General features: G+C 35.3%; 1 protein-coding gene across 1 annotated transcript in view; it reads right to left on the minus strand.

The window, feature by feature from the left end:
* VMP1 (vacuole membrane protein 1) overlaps positions 1 to 26,790 on the minus strand; it is a 134,587-nt gene that overhangs the window by 67,598 nt on the left and 40,199 nt on the right. The window contains exon 6 of the mRNA XM_039247319.1: positions 6,186 to 6,353. Coding sequence (XP_039103250.1) covers positions 6,186 to 6,353 — 168 coding nt within the window. The remainder of the gene's footprint in view (positions 1 to 6,185; positions 6,354 to 26,790) is intronic.

Below are 26,790 nucleotides of genomic sequence, written 5' to 3' on the forward strand. Positions count from 1 at the left end.
TATGTTTGCACGTATAGGAGGATTAGGAGGAACTTGACGGAGGACCAAGGGGGAGAAGAAGGGCGGAAATGGTGGGGGAAAGGGAGAGAGGCAAACCATGAGAGACTCTTGAATGCTGACAAAAACTGAGGACTGATGGATGTGGGGGGGAGGGGGGGATGGGCATGAAGGAGGGCACTTTGGGGATGAGCACTGAGTGTTATGTAGAAACTAATTTGACAATAAACTATTTGTAAAAAAAAAAAAAAAAAAAACAGTTATACCAATTCTAGTAAAATTATTAAGACTGTTTTGCGGATAGAGAAAATTTGCTTCCAGTTTCCCTTGAGGTCAGTTTTAAAATGGCTTCAAGAAGGAATGAAGTTCTAACACATGCTACAACATGGGTGAAACTTGAAAACATTATGCCAAGTGAAATAAAAATAAGCCAGACATTCTATGTATAAAACAAGTTATTATATGATTCCATTTAGACAGGATAGCTAGAATAGACACAAAGAGGCAGAAAGTAGAAAAGAGATTACCAGGGGCTCTGGAGTTATTGTTTTAATGGGTATAGAATTTCTATTTGGGATGACAAAAAGTTCTGGAAGTAGATACTGGCAATGATGACATAACATTGTGAATATACTTAAGGCCAATAAGTTGTGCAATTAAAAATGGTTAAAATGGTAAAACTTGCATTATATATATTTTATCACAATAATCACCCCTTAACCATGAACTTAACAAATATAAGTCATCACACATGCTCTCGACCCTGCTCTGATGTCCAACTTCACAAATCCTTATTATTCTTAGATCTCAACTGAAACATTGCTTCTTCATGGAAATCTTCCCTGAATCATAAACTAGGGAAAATTTCTGTGTTATACAGATTTCTCCTTCATATTTATTTATAGTTTTTCCATGATACTTATTTATGCATTATTCCATAATTATTTCCTTCACTGGAATGTAAAGCTCCAATGAGACTGTTCAGTTTTGCTCACTCTGAATCTCTGGTGCTTGGATGCATCATAACTATTACTGGAATTTGTGAGTGAAAAGAAAATTTGTAAAGCTTTGCACCAGTGACACGTATTATGGAAGATCAAAAGATACAAATTGAAAAAAAGTAACTAATGATCAACAATATCAAACAATTCATTTTAGCATGCTCCAAAGACCTGTATAAGCAAGTTTAAACTAAGGTCTTTATCCAATAATTGGATGTACTTCATCTTTTAATTATTTTACTGATTCAGTACATTTATAGTGACAGTGAAGTCTGTAAAGGCATATTACTTTGCAAAGTACAAATTAGATAAAAATTTCAAATAAGATCAGAGTTTGTTTTTCAGGGGTTTTTTTTTAATGTTTATTTTTGAGAGAGACAGAGACAGAGCACTAGCAGGGGAGGGGCAGAGAGAGAGGGAGACAGAGAATCCAAAGCATCAAATAAGATACAAGTTTTTTGGGGCACCTGGGTGGCTCAGTCACTTAAGCGTCCAACTTTGGCTCAGGTCATGATCTCATGGTTCATGGGTTCGAGCCCCACGTCGGGCTCTGTGCTGACTGCCAGCTCAGAGCCTGGAGCCTGTTTCAGATTCTGTGTCTCCCTCTCTCTCTGACTCTCCCCGGCTCACGCTCTCTCTCTCTCTCTCAGAAACAAAACATTTTAAAAAATGAAAAAAAATATGAGTTTTTAATCAAGCAAGGCATTCTCTTGAGCAAAACATATGGGTGTGAACACAAATGGGATCTCATTTATGAAAGGGTAAAACTACAAAAATCAAGGCTGAAATACTCCCCATGAAGGTTTCTCTACCCCAGCAGTATGGACATTATATGACTGTATCCCAATTAACCATTTTAAAATATAAAACTAAGTGGCATTAACTGCATTCACAATGTTGTGCAACCACCATCACTATCTATTTCCAATATATTTCATCACCCAAATGGAAACCCTGCACCAATGAAGCATTAACTTTCTCATTCCACACAACCTTGGTAACTTCAAATCTACTTCTTGCCTCTATGAATTTGACTCTTCTATTTTATTTTTATTTATCCTTTTTTTAAAGTTTATTTATTTTGAGAGAGAGAGCATGCATGAACACACAGAGAAGGGGCTGAGAGAAGAGAGAGAATCCCAAGCAAGCTTGGATTGTCAGAGTGGAGCCCAATGTGGGGCTCAATCCAACCAACTGTGAAATCATGACCTGAGCCAAAATCAAGAGTTGGATGCTTAACTGACTGAGCCACTCAGGTGTCCCCAGTTTGACTCTTCTGGATGATTCACATAAGTAAAATCATACAGCATCTATGTAATAGCTTATTCCATTTAACATGTTTTTAAGGTTCATATTGTAGCATGATTCAGAACTTCACTCTTTTTTATGGATGAATAATATTCCATTATATGTATATATCACATTTTATCCATTAACAGTTGAGGGACACTCGGTTGTTTCCACCTTTCTGAAAATGTGGAGGAGCGCCTGGGTAGCTCAGTTAGTTAAGTGTCCGGTACTTGATTTCTGCTCAGGTCATGATCTCATGGTAAGATTGAGCCAGTATCGGGCTCTGGGTGGACAGCGTGGAGCCTGCTTAGGATTCTCCCTAGTACCTCCTGTGTTCTCTCTCTCTCTCAAAATAAATAAATAAACATTTTTTAAAAACCTGAAAATGTGGATACTACTACTGAACAGTGAAGTACAAGTATCTATACTTATACCTGAGTCCCAGTTTTTAGTTCTTGTGGGTATTTATATAGGAGTGGAATTAGAGGAGGGTCATATGGTAATTCTACGTTTAAGTTTTTGAGAATCCACCAAACTCTTTTACCCCGCAGCTGAATCACTTTACATTCCCAACCATCTACAAGAGTTCCAATTTCTCCACATCCTGATACTTGTTTTCTTTTATTAAAAAAAAACCTTGTGCTTTGAATTTGCACTTCCCCAATGACTAAATGATGTTAAGAATCTGTGCACTTATTGGCCATTTGTATATCTTCTTTGGAGAAAAGTCTATTGAACTCCTTTGCTCGTTTTTAAAACTGGGTTGTTAAGTTGCAGAAGTTCTTCAAACATTCTGGATATTAAACCTTTATCAGATATACGATTTATGAACATCCCCTTGCATTCTGTGGGTTATCTTTTCACTCTCTTGAAAGTCTTTTTTGACATAAAAGAGGTTTTGATTTTAGTGAAGTTCAGTTTACCTATTTTTTCTTGTTGCCTATGTTTTTGGGGTGTCTTATTTAAGAAACCATTGCCAAATTCGACACCATGCAGATTTGTCTCTACATTTTCCCCTAAGAGTTTTATGGTTTTAGTTCATAAGTTTAAGTCTCTAATGTATTTTGAGTTAATTTTTACATAAGGTAAGGGTCCAAATTCATTATTCTGAATGTGTATATGGTTTTCCCAGCACCTTTTGTTGAAAGGACTCTCCATATAAATATTGAGAATAGAAACCAATTTAAATATAACTTGATACGCGCTACACTTTACACGTGACAAAAGACAATTTCAAAAAAGGAAATATGAAGAGCCCTCAGCCAATCAATCAGGAGTAATCAACATTCCTGTACTATGTGCAAAGCCTATGTTGACTGCTGTGAGGGTAATAAATTTAAGGTACAGTCTATATTTTTTAGGAGCTTAAAATTTACTTGGGAAAGTGAACCACTACACTAGTCAAGTTAACTAAATTTAAGGCATGCATGGAGCCAGGCCAAATGAACACTTCAGACAATATGAACTATGGGGTTGGAGGAGGCAGTTATCACTGCCAGCTGCAATGGAAGATTTTCTTTGTTGGCATTAGCATTAATCCAGCCACGTAAATCATTTGTGAAAGAACAAAAGCAAAACAGAAAACTGAAATCCATACACGTGGTCTCTTTTCTAGCATGTTCCAAGTATCTTCTGTTATTTTAATAACAATTTTTCATCAAAAGACTAATGTGGTCAGATTTATAAAACATATGCAACTAGTACAATGAATTTGTTTCCAGTGTTTATAAAAGAGTAACAGGAAATATGACAATTTTTCCTGCCTTTCATATTCCACAAATTCAAAATATGGCATTTCCCCTATAATTCTTTTAAAGCACAACATACTAAGTTATAGTATATATAACTGACAAATAAGTTATGTTAAAAATAAATACAATAGTTTGAAAAACACACACACAACATACTTGTTAACATTTAAATAAATGTATTTGAAAACTTTCCCTCTTCCATGGGCATGGTATTCATGTTCATTTTAGTTAAGATGTTTTAAAAAAATTTTTAAATTTTCTTTTAACTTTTTAAAATATTTTATTTATTTCTGAGGGAGAGAGACAGCATGAGCAGGGGAGGGTCAGAGAGAGACGGGGACACAGAATCTGAAACAGGCTGCGGGCTCTGAGCTAGTTGTCAGCAAGAGCCCAATGTGAGGCTCGAATCCACGAACCGTGAGATCATGACCTGAGCCGAAGTCGGACGCTTAACCGACTGAGCCACCCAGGTGCCCCTAGTTAAGATTTTTAAGTGATCTGTTCCATATGTTTTATTTTATAAGACACTGTTAGGGGAAAAATGTTACTGGGAACATATAAGTTAATGAATCCAAATGATAAAAAATGTTCAAAGGGTAACAGAAGGTCTTTAGCAAATGAACTATTCCTCATTGATACACATTTGAATGAATATAGGCATATAGAGAAAAAAAGAGAATGCTTTGTATGGATTAAAACAATCTGCCACTGACCCTCCTACACTGTTGGTGGGAATGTAAACTGGTACAGCCCCTCTGGAAAACAGTGTGGAGGTTCCTCAGGAAACTAACAATAGAACTCTCTTATGACCCAGCAATAGCACTGCTAGGAATTTACCCAAGGGATACAGAAATGCTGAGGCATAGGAGCACATGTACCCCAATGTTCATAGCAGCACTCTCCACAATAGCTAAAACATGCAAAGAGCCTAAGTGTCCATCAACAGATGAATGGATCAAGAAGATGTGGTTTATCTATACCATGGAATACTCCATGGCAATGAGAAACAATGAAATCTGGCCATGTGTAGCAACATGGATGGACCTTGAGGGTGTTATGCTGAGCGAAATAAGTCAGGCAGAGAAGGACAAATATCATATGTTTGCACGTATAGGAGGATTAGGAGGAACTTGACGGAGGAACAAGGGGGAGAAGAAGGGCGGAAATGGTGGGGGAAAGGGAGAGACACAAACCATGAGAGACTCTTGAATGCTGACAAAAACTGAGGACTGATGGATGTGGGGGGGAGGGGGGGATGGGCATGGAGAAGGGCACTTTGGGGATGAGCACTGAGTGTTATATAGAAACTAATTTGACAATAAACTATTTGTAAAAAAAAAAAAAAAAATAATCTGCCACTGAATATATAGTACAAAAGCTTCCCAAAATTTACTTAAGCAAACCACAAAAAGAATAATTGGTACAAATGAAAGCAAAATCACCATATACAACCACATAGTCTCCACTGCAGTAAAGCTTGGTTTATTAAGAAATATTTGACCTGGGATGCCTGAGTGGCTCAGTCAGTTATGTGTCTGACTTCATGAGCTCAGAAACCCACATTGGGCTCTGTGCTGACAGTTCAGAGCCTGGAGCCTGCTTTAGATTCTGTGTCTCCTTCCCTCACTGCCCCTCCCCACCTCATGCCCTGTCTCTCTCTGTCTCTCAAAATTAAATAAAAATGGTAGAAAAAATAAAAAATAGAGAAATATTTGACCTTACTTCAGTATTACTAACAACTCAGAAAATAAGCCCTCTAAGAATAAACACAGAGTATCTGAATCTAGGAGAGAGACATACAACATTTACCAATCTAGGACTGATAATATAACCACTTGCTATGTCTTCATCAATATATTAACATTGGTAAAATTTTGAAAAGCAGTATAGTTGCATCATCTATCCTCCTTTTTCTTTCTCCTGTCTACTTGGCATCCACGGTTTTGTTGTACCTACGGCTTCATGCCTTACTCTGAATGTCATTCATGAATAGGGGAAGCTCTAAAGCAGATAACTGGTGACTTCATGAATTAATTGTCTATTGACTTGCTATGTGGATATACATTTGGATTAAATTTCGATGAGGTACAGCATAGTATTAAAATGATGAGGTAATTTTAGACAAATATGAAAATGGACATCTTACCCACATGCAGGCCTCAATCCTAACTTTTGAGATGATGCTCCACAAAGAAATGGTTCCTTCAATGCTCTCTTCATCTGGACAAATAATTTGATCAGGATAAGGTGGTTCAGGGAAATTAACTGAATTGCATTCATAAGCAGCTAATGTAACTGAAGCTATATGTGGACCCTGTAAAACAAATATGAGAAACCTCTGATGAGAAATATTAATGAAAAAGGAATTATCAATACACATGTTATTTTAACAGTACCTTAATTACTGTACATAAACAGAAAAATCTTAGCTTCTAAAGAATAAGAATCTAACTACATTTTTCAAGTTGCAGTTGGTAATTTGGAAAAATAATCCTCAGAATCTCTTCCTAGCTTGTTTTTTTAAATTCAGATTGAGGTATAATTTACATATAACAAGTAGTATGTAGGTATATAGTTCAATGAGTTTTGACAAATATAGAACACTTCCATCACTACAAAAATTTCCCTACTGTCCTTTTATAGTCAATTTCCTCCTCCAACACCATACGATTTCTGGCTTTATTTGATTTTACTTATCTATATTCTCATTTGTAAGAATGTTATACCGTTTGATAAAAATATCCTGTGCCCTATTCCTTTAGGCATGATTTGAGAATACCACTATTTTGTCCTTACTTAAAAATAGTTGGTGAAGTAACTACCTCACTTATTCTTCCCAAAGATAAGAGTTCCTAAAACAAAATAAAACTGTGGAACCAAACACTGTGAGTTTTTCTTTTAAAGCAGTATTTTCTATTGGGGATTTTGTGCTACTTTGTACCTTTATTTAAAAATATTACAAATTAGGGGCACATGGGTGGCTGAGTTGGTTGAACGTCCGACTTTGGCTCAGGTCATGATTTTGCAGTTCTGTCAGTGCAGAGCCTTCTTCAGATCCTCTGTCCCTCCTTTCCCTACCCCGCCCACCCCACTTTTTACATTTAAAAAATATTTAAAAATACACAGTAACATAAAATATTACATAATAATAATAATCACATAGGTTAAAATGGATTAATATTAGATGTGTGATAAAGGCTAATGGTTCCCAAGTGTATACGCATGCCAAGATGAGGGGTCTGTATAAGAACCAACTAGGGAGTTTTTTAAATATACAAATTCCTGGGTTCCCTAAGCAGAGGGAAGAGACGGGAACCTGTATGTTTTAAATGAGCTTCTTTAGAATTTCTTTAGAATAGCTTAGGTTCTCTAATAGGCTAGGTTTAGAAACCAATGGGATAACAGTAAATTTTTTTTTTTAATGTTTTATTTATTTCTAGGAGAGAGAGAGAGAGAGACAGCGTGAGCAGGGGAGGGTCAGAGAGAGAGGGAGTCACAGACTGAAACAGGCTCCAGGCTCTGAGCTGGCAGTCAGCACAGAGCCCGACGCAGGGCTCGAACCCACGAACCGCGAGATCATGACCTAAGCGAAAGTCGGACGCTTAACCGACTAAGCCACCCAGGCGCCCCCGGGGATAACAGTAAATTAAGGGTCAGGAATGAAAACAACCTTTTTAAAAATATTTATTGAGAGAGAGAAAGAGAGAGAGAAACCCTGATGCGGTGCTCGAACCCATAAGCCATGAGATCATGATCTGAGCCAAAACCAAGAGTCAGATCCTTAACTAACCGACTGATCTACTCAGCCGCCCCAGGAATTAAATAAATAACCTTAGATAAAGCCACTTAACTTTTTTTCTGGGCCTCAGTTTACTCTTCTGCAAGGCAACAGAATTAGACTCATAGTTTTATTCAGCTCCAAAAATTATCACATATGTAAATTAAAATCTAACAATAATTTCCAAAGTTCTCATGAGGTATCAGAGCTAACCACTGGACATCCTTAGCATGTTGCTCTAACACACAAGCTGCAAATATTTAAAGTATACTGTAGACCTAGTGGCTATAGGCATAACTTCTAGAGCCATAGTTCTGCTTTAGGTTCTGGCCTCTGTCACTCACCTTCTGAGTCTTCTCCTAATCTATAAAATGGAAATAATCAAACACCTTCAGAATCTACATTCTGGGGATACCATAAGGTTTAAAGCAGTCAACTTACATAAAGTACCCAGCTTAAAATAAACCCTCAAAATGTGCTAGCCATTAGTCATTATGAAGAAAAATACTGTATTTGTAGAATAAAATTTTGTAGAATATCTAATAAATAAAAATATATTTAAAAAATTTAAATTATAAAATGTTTTAAATAATATAACATGAAATTATATGTATTAGTATGTAAAAAATATAATTTTATCCTCTCTAGCTCTCTCTATACACATACACACATATAGTAAGTGGTCTCTGTATACAAGAGTTTTTTTTTAATTTCTTAAAGTTTATTTATTTGAGAGAGAGAAAGAGGGTGTGTGTGGTCAGGGAGGAGCAGAAGGAGAAAGAGAATCTTAAGCAGGCTCCATGTTCAGTGCAGAGACCAATGTGGGGCTTGATCTCATTACCGCAAGATCACAACCTGAGCCTATATTAAGAATTGGATGCTTAACTGATTGAGCCACCCAGAGGGCCTGAGAGCCTTTTTAAATCATAAGGTAAAAGAATTTGTGGTTCAAAGACAAAAGTGCACGAGATGCAACAATGAAAATAAAACATTAAGGAACTATTGCTATTAAGATAAAAGGTGATTTAAAACAAAACTTTTGTTTTAAGCTAATATGAAAAATATATTCATAAATCTTAGCTACATTTCTCCCTCTATGCAACTGGCATTATGTGCTCAAATAAAATTTAAAAGATGAAGTTCTCTACTTAGCACTGAATCAATTAATTATTAGTTTTTTCTGGACCAAAAAAAAAAAAATCTATGTGAATTTTTAGTCTCTTCCTCTTTTTCTTGAGTTTTAATTCACAGAAATTCATAGAGTAATATTTACATTAAAAGAATAATTACATAAATGCTTTTGAGTAGTCACATTTTCCTTCAAAGTTATGATTAACCATGAAATCCACAACTGCTTCTTTAAATACTATATGCATAAAAGAGATTTCACAGTTGGGGGGGGGAAATTATTTTGTGATTCTTAAAAAAAGAAGTTTGAGGTTTGTGGAATTCAGAATAATTGAATAATAGTGAAAAATGTCTTATTGTACACACATAGCTAAGTATCAGATGTAATTTAAAAAAAAACATTGTAACTTCCACCTATAATGTATAAAAACACAAAAGAAAAATGTGATACCAGTAAGTAAAACAGAAGAAATTCAAGGGTTGCCCATGATATTCCCACAAACTGTCCCCTGTAAAATATAGGAACAGTTTACTTCTCAACTCTAGAAATGAACTCTAAGTGAACAAAATTAAACTGTACTAGATATTAAAACAATAAGATTTCTGGGATATATAGGAAAGAATAAACTACATTTCTATTCTAGAAATATAAAATATGTACCTCAACAGATGAAACACATTATCCAACAAGATAAAAGACTTATTCATAGTTTCAATTTTAAGTAATTCTAAAAAAGGAAAATTTCAGCAATCTGATGAGAATTTTTCTCTAAAGAAAGGACGGTTCATTCACACAACTAAACTGATATATACTTTCCATAACCACACTAATAAGTCATGATTACTCAGCCTTTGAGGCAGATGTGGTTCCCACAAAATGGACACAAATAACTCAGCTTCTTGTCCTCTGTTCATTCTCAAAAGCCCGTTTAGTCTATACCTTGATATTTTAGTTTAAACTATGTTAATTATAGGAAACTTCCCAAGTTCTTTTTAATATTATAGGTTGATGGTTCCTAAATATAATTGAGTTAAATGAAATAAATATTAGTTTACATGAAAAATCCAAACACCAAGACTAAAAAATTATTTTGATTAAAATATTTTTAAAGGTTACACATATTCAAACTCACTTTTACTTTTATTTTCTAAAACCTACAAGTTCTACTGCAATGTATCAAATGCTAAATATTTTAACTATACTAAATGAAAAAGCAAGGGATAAAAACAAACAGCTATAGTTTAAGTAGAAAACACTATCTGGACAGAACCACCATGAAACAGAAAAACCAATGATGTACTGAGCAGGAGGTTACCTCCCCTGTCTGGAGAGCATTTAGATATTGATATGTATGGATTAGAGATCCTAGCCTTTGGTTGGGGGCTTTCTGTCTCAGATCATGAAGTAAGTGGTACAAACTTTTACACCTACAGTAAACTAGAAGACTGGACAAAACACATGGGACAATTCTTTTCAGGTATTGTACCATAAGCAGTGTATGATTTCTGACTGCTGAATAAAGAATACAAATGAGGAAACCCTACGATGGCTCTGGCTTTTCATTCGTAGATGCATTCCATGTCTATGGCAAAATCCAAAGAGAAAGAGTCCAAGCAAAGCATGGTGGTCTTGGGGTGCCCGGCTGGCTCAGTCTGAAGAGCATGTGACTCAGGGTCATGAGTTTGAGCCCCACGTTGGTGTAGAAATTACTAAAAATAATAAATAAATTTTTAAAAACCCAGCATGGTGGTCTTGCTGAGTTGGGTCCCCTTGAGACTTTGATATACAAAGCTGCATTGCAGGCAGGCTAGGGTAAGATTCCATCAGGCTAGGCAATGTACAAGTAGTGAGAAAGCAACTAACAGGGAGTTGTAAGCTGAACAATTCCTAGAGTTCACAAGGACTAGGAAACACTTGGAGTTCAACCAGCTAGTGTGCAGAGATTCAGCATTCAGGGCAGACCCCAAAAAGAGCCTAGAGTAACAGTTACTCTGAATAGGTCATAATGAGTTTTTTTTGTTTTGTTTTTTTAAAGCCTTAAACAGATCAAGTTGATCCACAGGTAACTTAACTGCCCACCAAAACAGAAAACTGGTGCTCTGCAAAGAAAGACAACAAATTCATACAATCAACAATTTTAATACTGTATGTTCAGCATTCAATAAGAAACAACTAGATCTGTAAAGCATGAAAATATGACCCATAACTAGAAGAAATATTAGTCAACAGAAACAGAAATCTCAGAGATAACAGAGTTAGCAGACAAGAACTTAAAAATAGTAAATATGAATATGTTCAAGGGTTTAAAACAGCAGCTGGCAAACTTCAAATTACAGGCCACACTAGTTTTATAAAAAAAGTTTCAAAGAATACAGCCATGTCCATTCACTTACATATCATCTCTGGCTATTTCTGTGCTAAAATGGCAAAACTGAATAGCTCTAAAAGACTCTATAGTCCACAAAATCTAAAATATTTATTATATGATCCTTTACAAAAAAAGTTTGCTGATACCTGATTTAAAGGAAAACATAGAGGCGATTGGGTGGCTCAGTCGGTTAAGTGTCTGACTCTTGGGTTTGGCTCAGGTCATGATCTCACAGTTTCATGGGTTTGAGCCCCATGTTAGGCTCTACACTAACACTGCAAAGCCTGCTTGAGATTCTCTCTCTCTCTCTGCCCCTCCCCCATGTTCACAGTCTGTCTCTCTCAAAATAAGTAAATAAACTTAAAAAAAAAAAAGGAAAACACAAACACAAGGAAAGAAATGGAAAATATAAAAAATGGAACTTCTAGAGCTGAAGATAATATCTAAATGGAAAAATTCATGGGATAGATTATCAACAGATTAGACAGACACCACAGAAGCAAATATTAGAGGACTTGAAGACAGGGCATAGAAAGTATCCAAACTAAAGGATACAGAGAGTAAAGGCTATGAAAGAAATAAACCATAGTGACCTGTGGAATAAAAACAACCAGTCTAATGATGTAATTGGAATCCCAGAAAGAGAGGAAAAGATGTGTGTTGGTGGGAAGGTGTGTGTGCAGAAAAATACTTGAAGAAAGAGTAGCCAATTATTCACGGTTTGATGAAAGTATCAGTCCATCAACTCACAGATCTAAAAAGCTCAACAAACCTCAGTCAGGACAAATACAAAGAAAATAAAACACTTAATCAAATCACTGAAAATCCTCATAATCACAATCTAATCAAATTGCTATTAACTCAATAATGATGAGAAAAATCTCAAAAGCAACTGGAGAGGTAAAGATAAAGTAACTATGGGGAAATACAGAAAACACTTCTCATCAGAATAATGCAATTCAAAGACAATGGAATTATTTCTCTGAAGTGCTGAAAGAAAAAAAATCCAGAATCCAGGGAAAATATATTTCCAAAACAAAAATAACATAACATTTTCAGATAAACAAAAGCCAAAAAAATCTGTTATACCAGATCTGGACTATAATAAATGTTAAAGGAAGTTCTCAGATAGAAGAAAAGTGATACCAGATGAAAACCTTAATGTATAAATAAAGAGTACTAAAAATATAAAATATCTTTCCTCCTTAAAAATCTTTTCAAAAATAACTAGCAGTCTGAAGTAAAAACTATGGCACATGTAGAAGTAAAATATATGACAACAACAGGATACATTATGGGGGGGAGAAAATGGAATATACTATTGTAGAGCAGTTAAATTATATATATTTTAAAAATGCTCCATCCAAAAAATAAAGATAGGAAAAGAATAGGTGGAACAAAATAAAAAATAGGTGGGACAAACAGATTGAAGGTACACTTAAATCCAAGCACAATGATAACTACGTTAATTATAAATTGACCAAACATACAAATGAAAAGGTAGAAAGTGTCAGGCTGGATTAAAGACATGTCATCTATAAGAAGCCCACTTTATTTTTCTTTTCTTTTTTTTTTTATTTTTTTTTAATGTTTTATTTATTTCAAGGAGAGAGAGAGAGAGACAGCATGAGCAGGAGAGGGTCAGAGAGAGAGGGAGTCACAGACTGAAACAGGCTCCAGGCTCCGAGCTGTCAGCACACAGCCCGATGCAGGGCTCGAACCCACAAACTGTGAGATCATGACCTGAGCCGAAGTCAGATGCTTAACCAACTGAGCCACCCAGGTGGCCCACAAGAAGCCTATTGTAAACATCAAGACCCAAAGGTAAAATTAAAGGGATGAAAAAAAAAAAAAAAGCCCATTTTGAAATAATCATAAAAAAATGGAGTGGCTGTATTAATATCAGATAAAGTAGGCTTGACTATAGGGAATATTACTAGAAATGAATAAGGACATTTCAAAATAATAAAAGTGCTAATTCTAGGGAAGACAGATGAATCCTAAATATGTAGGCACTTGGGGCGCCTGGGTGGCTTAGTCGGTTAAGCGTCCGACTTTCGCTTGGGTCATGATCTTGCGGTTCGTGGGTTCGAGCCCCGCGTCGGGCTCTGTGCTGACTGCCAGCTCAGAGCCTGGAGCCTGTTTCAGTCTGTGACTCCCTCTCTCTCTGACCCTCCCCTGCTCACGCTGTCTCTCTCTCTCTCTCCTAGAAATAAATAAAAATATTTAAAAAAAAATATGTAGGCACTTATTACAGTGTAAAATACATATAGCAAAAACTGACAGAACTGAAAGGACAAATAAATATCCACAATTACAGCTGAAAATTTCAATATCCTTCTCTTATTAGTTGACAGAACAATTAAATTGACAACCAGTATGGATATAAAAGATTTGAACAATATGGAACACTCTACCCAACATCAGCCAAATCCATATTCTTTTCAAGAACACATGGAACATTCATCAATATAGACCATATGATCTGGTGTAAAACAAGTCTCAGTGTATTTAAAAGGATGTGCTATGCAAGCAATGTAACGATCAACACAAGGAGCACTACCCAAGGAAAAGTGGCTGATGAAGGCCCTGAAGGCTATTTTCCACAATTTAAGGTCTGGATCGTTTAACCTATGTAGTGGTAATCAAAGGAAGCCAAACAGTTCTATCTAGCCCAGACTGTTATTCCCCAGCACAGGAAGCTCTATAAATTCCCTAGAGAACAAGTCACAAGTAACATTCACTAACTGTACTCATAACCCCTGAGAGTTCCTAATTACTGCCAATGGAAGTTCCCGTTAATGCTAAGGAGGTTAAATTTTATGACTGTGATGAAAAACCATACTCTCATCAAAGTGGCAGGTTTTAGGTCCTTTTCTCTTCTTTCTCTATTTTTTTCCCAAAAATCTAGCATAGTTATTCTAGGTGAAGTCACGGCTATATGATAGTTCAGCTATTTGTGACATATCAGACATATGGTTTTGCTTCAGTTTAAAGCCTCATATATCTAGTCTCACGAGATGTATTACATTCTATTTTCCAAAGTTTTGATCATGGAATAATTTTGCCTTGTCCAGGACAACGATGTCATGTTTGGCCAAAGAATAGTATGTCTGGGTGAGAGCAAAATCATAGTAAATTTGGGGGTAAAATTTCTTATAAGAGCAGATATATGTATTTGTGAAAGAAGTGTTTTAACTCTTAAAATATTGTTTTAAGATAAATTTTAAAAGTTACATTTCTACAACTTAAATTCTTTCATGAGCAGTATAAAAGAGGAAGTTTTAGTGATTGAAAAAAATTTAACAGAGACAATTCCATGAGGTCAATTTGTACTCTAACTTCAGGAATTAATATACCAAAAGTTCGAAGACAAATTTATTTATTTATTTTTAAAAAATATTTTATTTATTTCTGAGAGAGAAAGAGAGAGAGACAGAGCGTGAACAGTCAGAGAGAGAGGGAGATACAGAATCTGAAACAGGCTCCAGGCTCTGTGCTGGCAGTCAGCATAGAGCCTGATGCGGGGCTAGAACCCACAAACCCTGAGATCATGACCTGAGCTGAAGTCAGTTGCTTAACCGACTGAGCCACTCAGGCGCCCCAAGACAAATTTAGAATTAAAAAAATTATACTGAAGAGATAACATTATTATACCTGAAATTATACAACAACAAAAAAAACCACCCTAAAATGGTAGTCAAGTTGTAAGTAGTGCCCAGATAATAATGTACCTATATAAACTCTGAGAAAGAAAACTTGGTACCAAAAACACAAATTAGGATCTTTGTAGAAAGGAGTGGGATAGTCACATATTAATCTCTGAAAAAATTATATTAGTAAAATGGCAGACTTATTATTTTTTTTTAAAGTCTTTTTTTTTTTTAATGTTTTTATTTATTTCTAGGAGAGAGAGAGACAGCGTGAGCAGGGGAGGGTCAGAGAGAGAGGGAGTCACAGACTGAAACAGGTTCCAGGCTCTGAGCTGGCAGTCAGCACAGAGCCCGACGCGGGGCTCGAACCCACGAACCGCGAGATCATGACCTAAGCGAAAGTCGGACGCTCAACCGACTAAGCCACCCAGGCGCCCCAAATGGCAGACTTATATATGCACTGCTGCTTCATTAAAAAAGTTTTCTGCCTTTGAACTTTACTGCTGGATATATTTAAAGGCCCTGTTTTGCAGATACATTTTTTTAAAAGCAAAAACCTTAAATGGTCATATCAGTTAACTGTGAGCCTATTTAACCAAATTCTTTATCAACCCAGATGAAGAATATGATATCACATTAAGTAATAGCATATAAGTATGTGTATATATGAATTTTTGTAAGGAAGATAAGCAGACAGACAGACATTCTTTCACCTTAGGCAGCTCCCTTAGAACTGATAAAACATTCTTAACAACTAGAGTTGTTTGCACAACATCTGTAATGTCAATTCATAGCCTAATCCATCATCCGTACACAGAAGTCAAGATCTCAAAGGCAAAATTTCCAATTAGTTTTGTCTGGAAAGTTTAGGGCAAGGTAATAAAATCAAGAATCTTGTGCTGATTCACTGGGAAAGCATTTGTTTGCCACACTCCTTTACTAAGGCACAAAAGGAGTCAGTGGTTAGGCTGGAATGTGATTCATTAGGAATATCTGGGTGATAAATAAATGAAAGATGACAAACGGTTGTCGGTACAACTTACAAAACCTTTGTTTTCTTTAAGTCTGACTTTTAAGGGACTTTAAAATGCTTTTGCAAACAGGAATTCTACTTCTCAAATTCTTTTAATCATTACTTTTCTCATCATAGTTAGAAAACAATTTACCTAAGGTTATGGTGTAGAGCAAATCATTCGAGAAGGCTAAAGCATAAAACTATTGATTCCAAATAGACACTGAAAAATTTAACTAGTGTTCATATTATTTTTGTCAGGAAGTTCCAAATTTACAAATTAAGCCTCTGGTCACTCTATATAAAATGCAGTATATATAATGTCAAAAAGCAGTAATTTGAACATTAATGTGGGTTTGTTTCTGAATATTAGTAACTTATTAGATATAATCAGATTTCTATCTCACATTCATTTGATGAAAAGCCTAATAATAATAATTATAACAAAGCCTGCACAACCTAAGTAACAGGGCAAGAATGTAGGACATTCTTTTATTTATTTATTTACATGTTTATTTATTTTGAAAGAGAGAGAAGAGAGGATGAGCAGGGGAGGAGCAGAGAGAGAGTGAAAAGGAGAATCCCAAGCAGCCTCTGCACAGTGCAAAGCTGGACATGTGGCTCAATCTCATGAACTGTGAGATCAAGAGCCGGACACTTAACCTACTGAGCCACCCAGGGGTCCCTTTATGAGATTCTATAGTAAAAGTGTTATGGCAAGTATAAAACTGCTAACTAAAACAAATGTATAACAAAGTCTATAGTGCATGCTCCCAAGTTATAAGGACATGCTATTGAAGTCATTTTTATTTTACTGAATTAATCCGTGATATGTTTCCTTTTTTTAATATTTTAAGTAGTCTCTACACCCAACACGGGGCCTGAATCACCACTGTGAAATCAAGAGTCCCATGCTCCACTGACTGAGCCACGCAGGTACCCCTAGACATGTTTTACTTATCTTCTCTAAACCTAAGCAACTTTTGATCATAAAGTTGATTTAAGTGTTCAAGAGAAGTGAACCACATATTTATAGAGAACTTTAAAAAAGGTTATTATAAATTGTTTAAAATATAACAGGACAAATTTCAGCTAAACTGAATCTCCTTACTGTTCATTAAAGCACACATTAATAAACAGTGATTTAAAGTCAGGAAGTAATCCAGTCTATGCACACCCCTTTTGTTCTGTGAAAACCTGGCCCCACCATCCTGGAGACCTTGGTTTCTTCTTTTGATGTGGTGATACTCATAAGAGCTAATGGCTGAGTCACTCCTTGGGGAAGGGCAGAGAGAAGAGCTGATCATGCCTTCATCAAAAAAAGTGCAAACAGACCTTTTCTAAGAAGGGCCTGTTTGGTCTTCCCGCAAGAGCCCTGAATCACTGCATACTTATGACCAGAGTCATTATACCTATACAAAGCAGTATCCAGTTATACCAGAATCCTACTTTTGCCAATGTCTTTCCTCATTTTTATCTTATATAGGAATAGACAGGTGAGCAATGAAGCATTAATCAGGGTCAAGCAGGGAAAAAAAGAGGCTGGTTAACAATTTTTTAAAAGAATTCTTCTACCTCATAGTATTAAATCAATACTACAATATTTCTCTTACTGAACCTACTTCACTACTGCATTTCAGTCCATACCCATGCATTTTTCCAAGTAACATTTACTTTAGGCATTAAAGAGCCAACAGTCAAAAACTATAAGAAATGTCTACACCTAAGGAAAAAACAGCTTTTTAGTAGCATACTAATAAAGTACTATATACATACTATAAAGCACTTGTTCATTAAAGGAAACAGGGTGCTATATACAGAAGGGTTCTATAAATATTCAAAAGCAATCAAGATGTCATATTTTAAAATACACATTACCACATACTTTTGTTATGAAATAATTCTAAACTTTAAAGCAGAAACAGGCCTCTGAATCTTACCCAAAGGCAAATATCTCACAACTTTCTTTATATTTATTTTATATCAGAGAGAAAAATATTGTTTCTGTTACAATGGTCATATTAAACAAACAACTCATTAATACTATTCAGTTGATAACTCCTTGATGTTATAGTTTTTAATAAAACCTAATATATTCTACGATGTAACTGAATTGTTCCAAAGCTTTTCTATATCCCAACTGCATTTAGACAGAGCAACTCTAATGCTTTCAACATGTGACTGACTATCCCTCCCATTCAGGAATTCAATGGTTAAAATGTGCAGGGAAGAGGGAAAAGTTATCTGTAATGTATATTCAGCCTTCTATTTATAGCTTAATATTTAAGTGCCTTTTATCATTATTGTTGATAGTTATTGTTCTCATTAGACTTCTTTTTCTAAGACTGGGGTTTTTTGAAAGGACTATAGGGCTTCTTAAGGCTTTGTCCAGGAAACTGCTCCACCTAGTGTCAGAACTGTTCATATATTTGAGACTTGTAAATTCCTGTCAAAGGACTCATGCTCTGTTATTGCTAAGTAGAATAAACTTTATAAATCATAAATGGCACATAGAGTATACAAATGGCTCTTTAATCATCTGCTTGTCTTATAACTTGGTGAATAATAATGTACGTGTGTTAAGGAGCATGCCTGAGATATATTTCTCATTATCAAGTACCAAAGTTCCTGTTTTTGTTAACGCAGTTGTTTACAGAATTATGAATCATATTTTTCTACTAATGGGAAATAATTCTAAGGTGGCTACTGAAGCAACCCATCACTTCTCCCAGCTGTTTATAACACTCTAAACTTAATCCATAAATTACCTACTTCTCATAATGAATGCAATGTTGTAAAAACCAGTATTTAATAACTGCACACATCAATGATTACTGCATGAAATCATAATTAAATCTTGCTGTCATCAGGCAGCGCATTTGGAGGCAATTCCCTCACTTTCCTTTTCGTGCACAGTTTGTTCTTTTTCCCTTCATGGTTTTCTAGACCACTCAAGCACTCACACAACTATATTCTCTTATAAACCATCATGTTAAGTCTAATATTATGACTGAAAGAGAGAAGCGGTCATCTTTTTTGGCCAATGGATGAGTTTAATGCCTGTATCTTGTAAAAATCCTTAGGAGATGGCTAGCTCACTAAGGCTCCCAAACTCAATATGCTTCTTTTAATGAACTACCGTCACCCCGTGAGTTAGAGCAAGGCAAACTACAACCTGAAGATCAACATGTTTCTGTGAATAAAGTTCATATTCTTTTAAACGTTGTCCTTCGGTGGTTTCTCGCTGCAATGATAGATCTGAGGAGTTGCAAGAGAAACTGAATGGCCTAAGATATTTACTCTGCTCTTTACAGAAAAAGTGCTGACCACTGGGCTGTCTAGCCCTGAGTCCAGCCATTAAGGTGGAAATAAGAGGTTAATAACAGCGTAACATTCCTTCATTAAGTTGTTTTTACTCTGGGCATAATTTCCACTAATAAATAAGCATTCCTGGAATCACTCATGTTCTAAATCTTCTGAAAGGAAACCTGCTACAAGCTTGCTTAAAAGAGATTTGTTAATGAATTTCTGGAAATTAACATCCAAGAGTGTTTAAAAGGTGCAACCTGAGAAAAATCTGCCAGCCACAGAAGCCTTTTTACATTTGATCTACTTATTAAAAAACATGAATAAAGTAAATGAATGAAACCTGCACTACCTGCCAGGCAAAATTTGCTCATGAAATAGACATTACACAAAGGAACAAAAATGCCTGCGTAAGAAATAGAATAGGCATAGAGCAGTTTACAAATGCTATTTAACTTCTAAGTTGTTATTCAGTAAGAATTCTTTTCTTATATAAAAAAAGAACATACTTTACTATACAGACATGCCAGAGATCATAAATATGCTCATAAACACTAGATTAAAAAAAATCACATTTTAAGTCATTATGCCTGGTGTTTATCTAAATTTAAGTAAATTTAATGCAAAGAGCATATTACAATGTTATTTATAAAGCAGAGAGTAGATGTAGTTTTATTTACTGGGGAAATAAAACAGAGGCTGTAGTGATGTTCAATATAAAACTATCATGCAAAATAAGTAAAAGTTATAGACAGCTTAGGTCATTTTTCATCAACAGTCATACCCTTCCCACTGTCACTGCTTTAGATGAAGTAATTAGTACCTCTCACCTGGATAACTGCCTTCTAACTGGACCTCTTATTTTCAGCTGCTTCCCGACCAAATCTATCCTCCACAATGCTGTCAGAGTTATGTTCCTAAACCACATGTTAAAACTTGTTTGGAGAACTCTCTGTGACACCAAAAACAAATTCCCTACTCTGACATTTAAAGCTTTCCACAATCTGCCACCAATGTATTTCTCACATGGGTCTTCTTTCCATTTCCAAGATTTCTAACTTTCCTATCTGACTGCCTATCCCTCAATAAGCCCATCTTCATGAACTTTTCCCATTCTTCTTTCTCCAAGAGAATTCCCTCCTATTTCAGGGGTCTTCTAACAATTTATGAATGTCACTATTTATATTTACCACAATGTCCTGCAGTGTATTTATGTAATATATATCTTATTCTATATAAACAATTCCTTTTTTTTTTTTTTTGGTAATTCACATAGTATTACAGAGTGTTTTTTGCACTAAGTAAATGTTCAAGCTTTATGAAGTGAACTAAAATGAATTACTACAGTGATGATTTTATGAAATAATTCAGTTTTTTGAGGATATGTAAGACAACCCATTCCCTCTCAGTCTTTGTTCAAAAAAGTCTCAGAAAAATGAATGTTATCTAAATGAACAATTTCTGATTTTAGGAAGTAGTTAGATACCAATTTAAAATAACTATAGCAGGGGTACCTGCTCAGGTAGAAGAGCATGACATCTTGATCTTGGGGTAGTGAGTTTGACCCCTATGTGGGGTGTATAGAGGACTTAGATAAATAAAACTTTAAATGGACTTTAAATTTATTTTTTTTTTAAAAAGAGTATATGTACTATAATAGAACTTTTAAGCGCAGCATATACAGAAAAGTCCATTATATGTACATCTTAATGAATTAATGACAGCACAAGTATCCTCTACCTGGATCAAGAAATAGAAACATACACTAGAGGGACACACCCTATTGGTTGTCAAGCTTGATCACAAAGCTATTGTAATGAAAACTTTTTCTTTTTTTTTTTTTTCTTTTTTTTTTACAAATAGTTTATTGTCAAATTAGTTTCTACATAACACTCAGTGCTCATCCCCAAAGTGCCCTCCTCCATGCCCATTCCCCCCTCCCCCCCACATCCATCAGTCCTCAGTTTTTGTCAGCATTCAAGAGTCTCTCATGGTTTGCCTCTCTCCCTTTCCCCCACCATTTCCGCCCTTCTTCTCCCCCTTGTTCCTCCGTCAAGTTCCTCCTAATCCTCCTATACGTGCAAACATATGATATTTGTCCTTCTCTGCCTGACTTATTTCGCTCAGCATAACACCCTCAAGGTCCATCCATGTTGCTACACATGGCCAGAATGAAAACTTTTTCAATTGGTCTGTCAATTTCTACAAAGTTTTGACTAATATTGCACTGATTCTGTGGATAAAATTGGGAGAACTCACAGCCTTGCAATATCATATCTTCTAATCCATGAACATGATATTCCTTCTTATTTAGGTTTCTCTGCTTCCAATAATATTTTACAATTTATGTAGAAGTGAACATCTTTTATCAGATTTATTCCTAGATTTTTGTTTTTTATAAAATGCTATTATAAATGGTACCTTCTAAAAAATTGCACTCTAGGGACGCTTGGGTGGTTCAGTCAGTTAAACATCCGACTTCAGCTCAGGTCATGATCTCATGGTTCATGGGTTTGAGCCCCGCGTCGGGCTCTGTGCTGATTGCCAGCTCAGAGCTTGGAGTCTGTTTCAGATTCTGTATCTCCCTCTCTGACACTCCCCTGCTCATGCTGTCTCTCTCTCTCAGAAATAAAACATTAAAAAAAATTTTTTTTAATTAAAAAAATAAAAAATTGCACTCTAAATGTTTTTATAGTATATAGAAATACAATTGTTACTTATATATTGACCTGGCATCCAACAATTATACTATATTCTCCTATTAACTCTCCAAGTTTGTGGAAGTTATCTCCTTCTCTCTGAACTTTTGCTTTTTAATTTGCCAAGTTTTGCTTTTTATTTGTTTTTATTTTTATTTTTTAGAGTAAGCTCTAGGCCCATAGTGGAGCTTGAACTCATGATCAAGAACTAGAGTCACATGCTCTACAGACTGACCCAACCAAGTGCCTCAAGTTTTGCTTTTGTTTTTTTTAATGTTTGTTTATTTTTGAGAGAGAGAGAATGCATGCGAGCAGGGAAGGGGCAGAGAAAGGGGGACAGAAGATCTGAAGCTGACTCTGCGCTGACAGCTGCAAGCCTGATGTGGGGCTTGAACTCACAAACCGTGAGATCATGACCTGAAGTTGGACACTCAACCAACTGAGCCACCCAAGCACCCCCCAAGTTTTGCTTTTTAGATGTTGAGTATACATTATTAAATAAATACAAATTTATAACTGTTATAACTTCCTGGTGAATTAATTTTTTATTATTAAAAATTGAATTCTATTAACACTTTCTGCTTCATACTCTACATTGATTTCAGTACAGCTATATATAAGCTCATTGACATTGAATCGCTCATGTTTTTCCATCCTTTTACCATAAATCCTTCTGGATATTCATATTTTACTCATGTAGTTTATATACAGCAAATAGTTAAATTTTCTTTTACATTTATTTGGACAATAGAAAGGGATATTTATTCTACTAACATTTATATAGTTATTGATATATTCAGGATTTAAATCTACCATAGAATGCTTACTATTCATCCTGTCTATTTAAGTTCGTTTTGTCTTTCTTTGCCTTCTTTTGGCTTGGCTTTTAAAACCTAACTCAATTTTTACCTGCCCTTATTAGCTTGATAGTTATATACTTTTGTAGTGCTTACCCTAAAGATTATAAAATAAATCCTTGTTTATTAAAGTGTTATATAAACGGATTATCTTGACTTTAACAGAGCAATACAAAGACTTTAATTATTCTTCAATAATTTCAATTATTCCACATCTTATTTATGGATGATGTATTTTAAATCTCTCTATATTTTAATCTCTTAAGACACTATCATTACTGCTTTTGATGTCAATCTTAATTTAAATTTATGTATTTACCCTTCTTACTTTTCATTTGTTCCTGAATGTCTAGGCTTCAATCAAGAATCATTTTCCTTCAGGGGCCCCTGGGTGGCTCAGTCAGTGAAGCATCTGATTTCAGCTCAGGTCATGATGTAGCAGTTTGTGAGTTCAGGGCCCGGTATTGGGCTCTGTGCTGATAGTTTAGAGCCTGAGCCTGCCTCAGATTCTGTGTCTCCCTCTTTACCTGCTCCTCCCCTGCTCTCCCTGTCTCTCAAAAATGAACAAATGTTAAAAAACTTAAACTAATTTGACAATAAACTATTTGTAAAAAAAACAAAAAAAAAACAAACAAAAAAAAAGAAACTTGAATACCAGATAGAGGAATTTAATTTTAAAATTACCTTCAATAAACTTGAGTAGAACTAATTTAATTCCACTACATTCTATATCTTTTTAAGTATTTTATACCCATGACTTTTTCAGACTAAGGAGACATTAAAATTGAGTTACTAACATGCAAAAAGAAAAAAAAAAAAAAAAAACTTAAACAAAAAAAATCACTTTCCTTCAATTCAAAGAATATCTTTCAGTATTTCCTTTAGAGAATATTTGCCGGTGACAAACTGTTTCTGTTGTTGTTGTTTTTGGGTTTTTTTGTTTGTTTATTTAATATCTTTATTTCACACTGTTCAAAGGAGGATACTTTGAGTATGGAGTTCTCTGATGTTCTATTTTCTTTTAGCTTTATTTAAAGATAACATTCTGCTGTCAGCTGTTAACTTCGCAACAAAATCAATGACAGCAAGAAATCAGTCTTACTGGAATTCCTTGAAGACACCATGTTTTTTTTTCTCCAATTCTTTTTGTTCTGGACATTTTTCTCTTGTCTATTTTGCAGTTTATTAGCCCTCTCTTAGCTATATCTACTGAAAGTCCATTAATTGAGTTCTTAATTTCAGTTAATTAGGTTTTTTCAATTCTAGAATTTCCATTTGGCTCTCTTTTATAGTCTCCAACTCTTTAGCAAAATATTCAAACTTGTTTTTTACTACCTTGAACACACTGCTTTAGATTAATACCTGTATAATAACTTCATTAAATGGATCCCCTGTAGATCTCTATTATTTCTTTGTATTGATCAAATTAACTTGTCTCCTCAGATACCTGACTACTTTTGATTGAATGCTAGACTTATATATGAAAAAATATGGAGTTAATGTGAAGCCTAGAATGATTTTATTTTCCTCCAGACTTAAGATTTAAGCCTGAGCTTCAGTCCTTATAAGGGCTAATTTATATCTAATTCATCCTTACCTTTAAAGTGTGGCTCCTTAGGGTTCCAATCCAAAGGCTGCAAGTTTATCAAAGCATATCATTTGCCAGTATCATGCGTCTAGGTTTCCTCTTTAACATTAAGGTCGGCCTTATAATTCTTTGCTCTTTTTTTTTTTTTTTTTTTTTACTCTATACCTTTAGGCAGATTTTTAGAAAAATATTTATTTATTAAGAGAGAGAAATTGCACATGCACAGGCACAAGTGGGGAAAGGGCAGAGAGAGAGAGAGGGAGAGCAAGGGCTGTCAGCACAGAGCCCGACATGGGGCTCAATCCCACGAACCATAAGATCATAACCTAAGTTATGCCAAAATCAAGAGCTGGATGCTCAACCCAATGAGTCACCTAGGCACAGGCATTTTTAAATTTTATCAGCCTTTTAAAGATACTTTCGGGACGCCTGGGTGGCTTAGTCGGTTAAGCGTCCGACTTTCGCTTAGGTCATGATCTCGCGGTTCGTGGGTTCGAGCCCCGCGTCGGGCTCTGTGCTGACTGCCAGCTCAGAGCCTGGAGCCTATTTCAGTCTGTGACTCCCTCTCTCTCTGACCCTCCCCTGCTCACGCTGTCTCTCTCTCTCTCTCTCCTAGAAATAAATAAAACATTAAAAAAAATTAAAAAAAAAAATAAAGATACTTTCATGAGAGTATTGATCTAAATTGCCTAATCTATCATAACTGGAACTGAAACAATTATCAGTGATTTTCAACTATACTATGACATACTGCTATATTAAAATCAATTGTGGGGCCATTTGTAGCAATGTGGATGGAACTAGAGTATATTATGCTAAATAAGTCAGTCAGAGAAAGACAAATATCATATGATTTCACTCATATGTGGAATGTGATATATACAAAACAGATGAACACAGGAGAAGGGAAGGAAAAATAAAATAAAAGCAGAGAGGGAGGAAAACCATAAGAGACTCTTAAATAGAACAAACTGAGGGCTGCTGGAGGGGAGGATGGGTAAATGGGTGATGGGCATTAAGGAGGGCACTTGTTGGAATGAGCACTGGGTATCATATGTAAGTGATAAATCCCTGGGTTCTACTCCTGAAACCAATACTACACTGTATGTTAAGTAATTTGAATTTAAATAAATAAATAAAATGATAAAAGTAAATAAATAAATAATAAACAAAAGGCAAAGAAAATTTCTTTCTATGCAAAGAAAATTTTAAGACTAAAAAAGTGTACAACAGTTGTGAGACATTTTATTAAATTCTTGGAAGAATTAAAAAAATCAATTGTGGGAAATGTTGCTTATTTCTTTCTTTTTTTCTTAAATAGTTTATTCTCAAGTTGGTTTCCATATAACACCCAGTGCTCATCCCCACAAGTGCCCTCCTCCATGCCCATCACCTCTCTTCTCCTCTCCCCCACCACCATCAGTCCTCAGTTTGTTCTCGGCATTCAAGAGTCTCTCATGGTTTGCCTCCCTCCCTCTACCCCACTATTTTTCCCCTTCTTGTCCTCCATGGTCCTCCGTTAAGTTCCTCCCAATCCAACTATACGTCCAAACATATGGTATCTGTCCTTCTCTGCCTGACTTATTTCGCTCAGCATAACACCCTCAAGGTCCATCCATGTTGCTACAAATGGCCAGATTTCATTCTTTCTCACTGCCATGGAGTATTCCATTGTATAGATAAACCACATCTTCTTGATCCATTTGTCCACTGATACCACCTCACGCAGGTCAGAGTATAAATTTATAAGTTCTTAAGAATAATAGCTAAAGTGTGTAAAATGAAATGACTGCCTTTTAAATAAAATCAGAGTAAGAATAATGTTAATAATAGTAGCTATCATTTGAGAACCTTATATATATATACTAGTCAGTGAGCTGAAAACTGTACATGAGTTATTTCATTTAATCCTCAAAACAGCCTTATGCAATAGGCACTATTACTATCATTTCCATTTTCAGCTGAATAAGCTAAGGTTTAAAAGTTAATAAACTTGCCAAATATCATAGTTAGTAATATTTGACCCGGCATTCAAACCCAGCTGTTTGACTCTGTATATGCCCTATTACCTCTCATGATAGGAATGAAAGATTTCAGTCCCATAACAAAATCACCTTCAATCATTTGCATATTCTTGAATAATAAAGAAAATAATGGAATTATGGCATTCTATCTGAAACCAGGTGTGCCAGCGTATGTCCTGCCTGCAAATATTGATGTCACAATGGAAGGAAAGGCTACTGTTAAACTGATTAACTAAAACTATTAAGAAAACTTATTTTCATTCACATGAATTGTAGGTGTAAATACAGATGAATAACAGAACATGTTAATCTAAGTAGAGCTATTTAAGGGTTTCAT

Source organism: Hyaena hyaena, unplaced genomic scaffold, assembly GCF_003009895.1.
Source record: "Hyaena hyaena isolate Hyena2069 unplaced genomic scaffold, ASM300989v1 scaffold_298, whole genome shotgun sequence".
Lineage (NCBI taxonomy): Eukaryota > Metazoa > Chordata > Mammalia > Carnivora > Hyaenidae > Hyaena > Hyaena hyaena.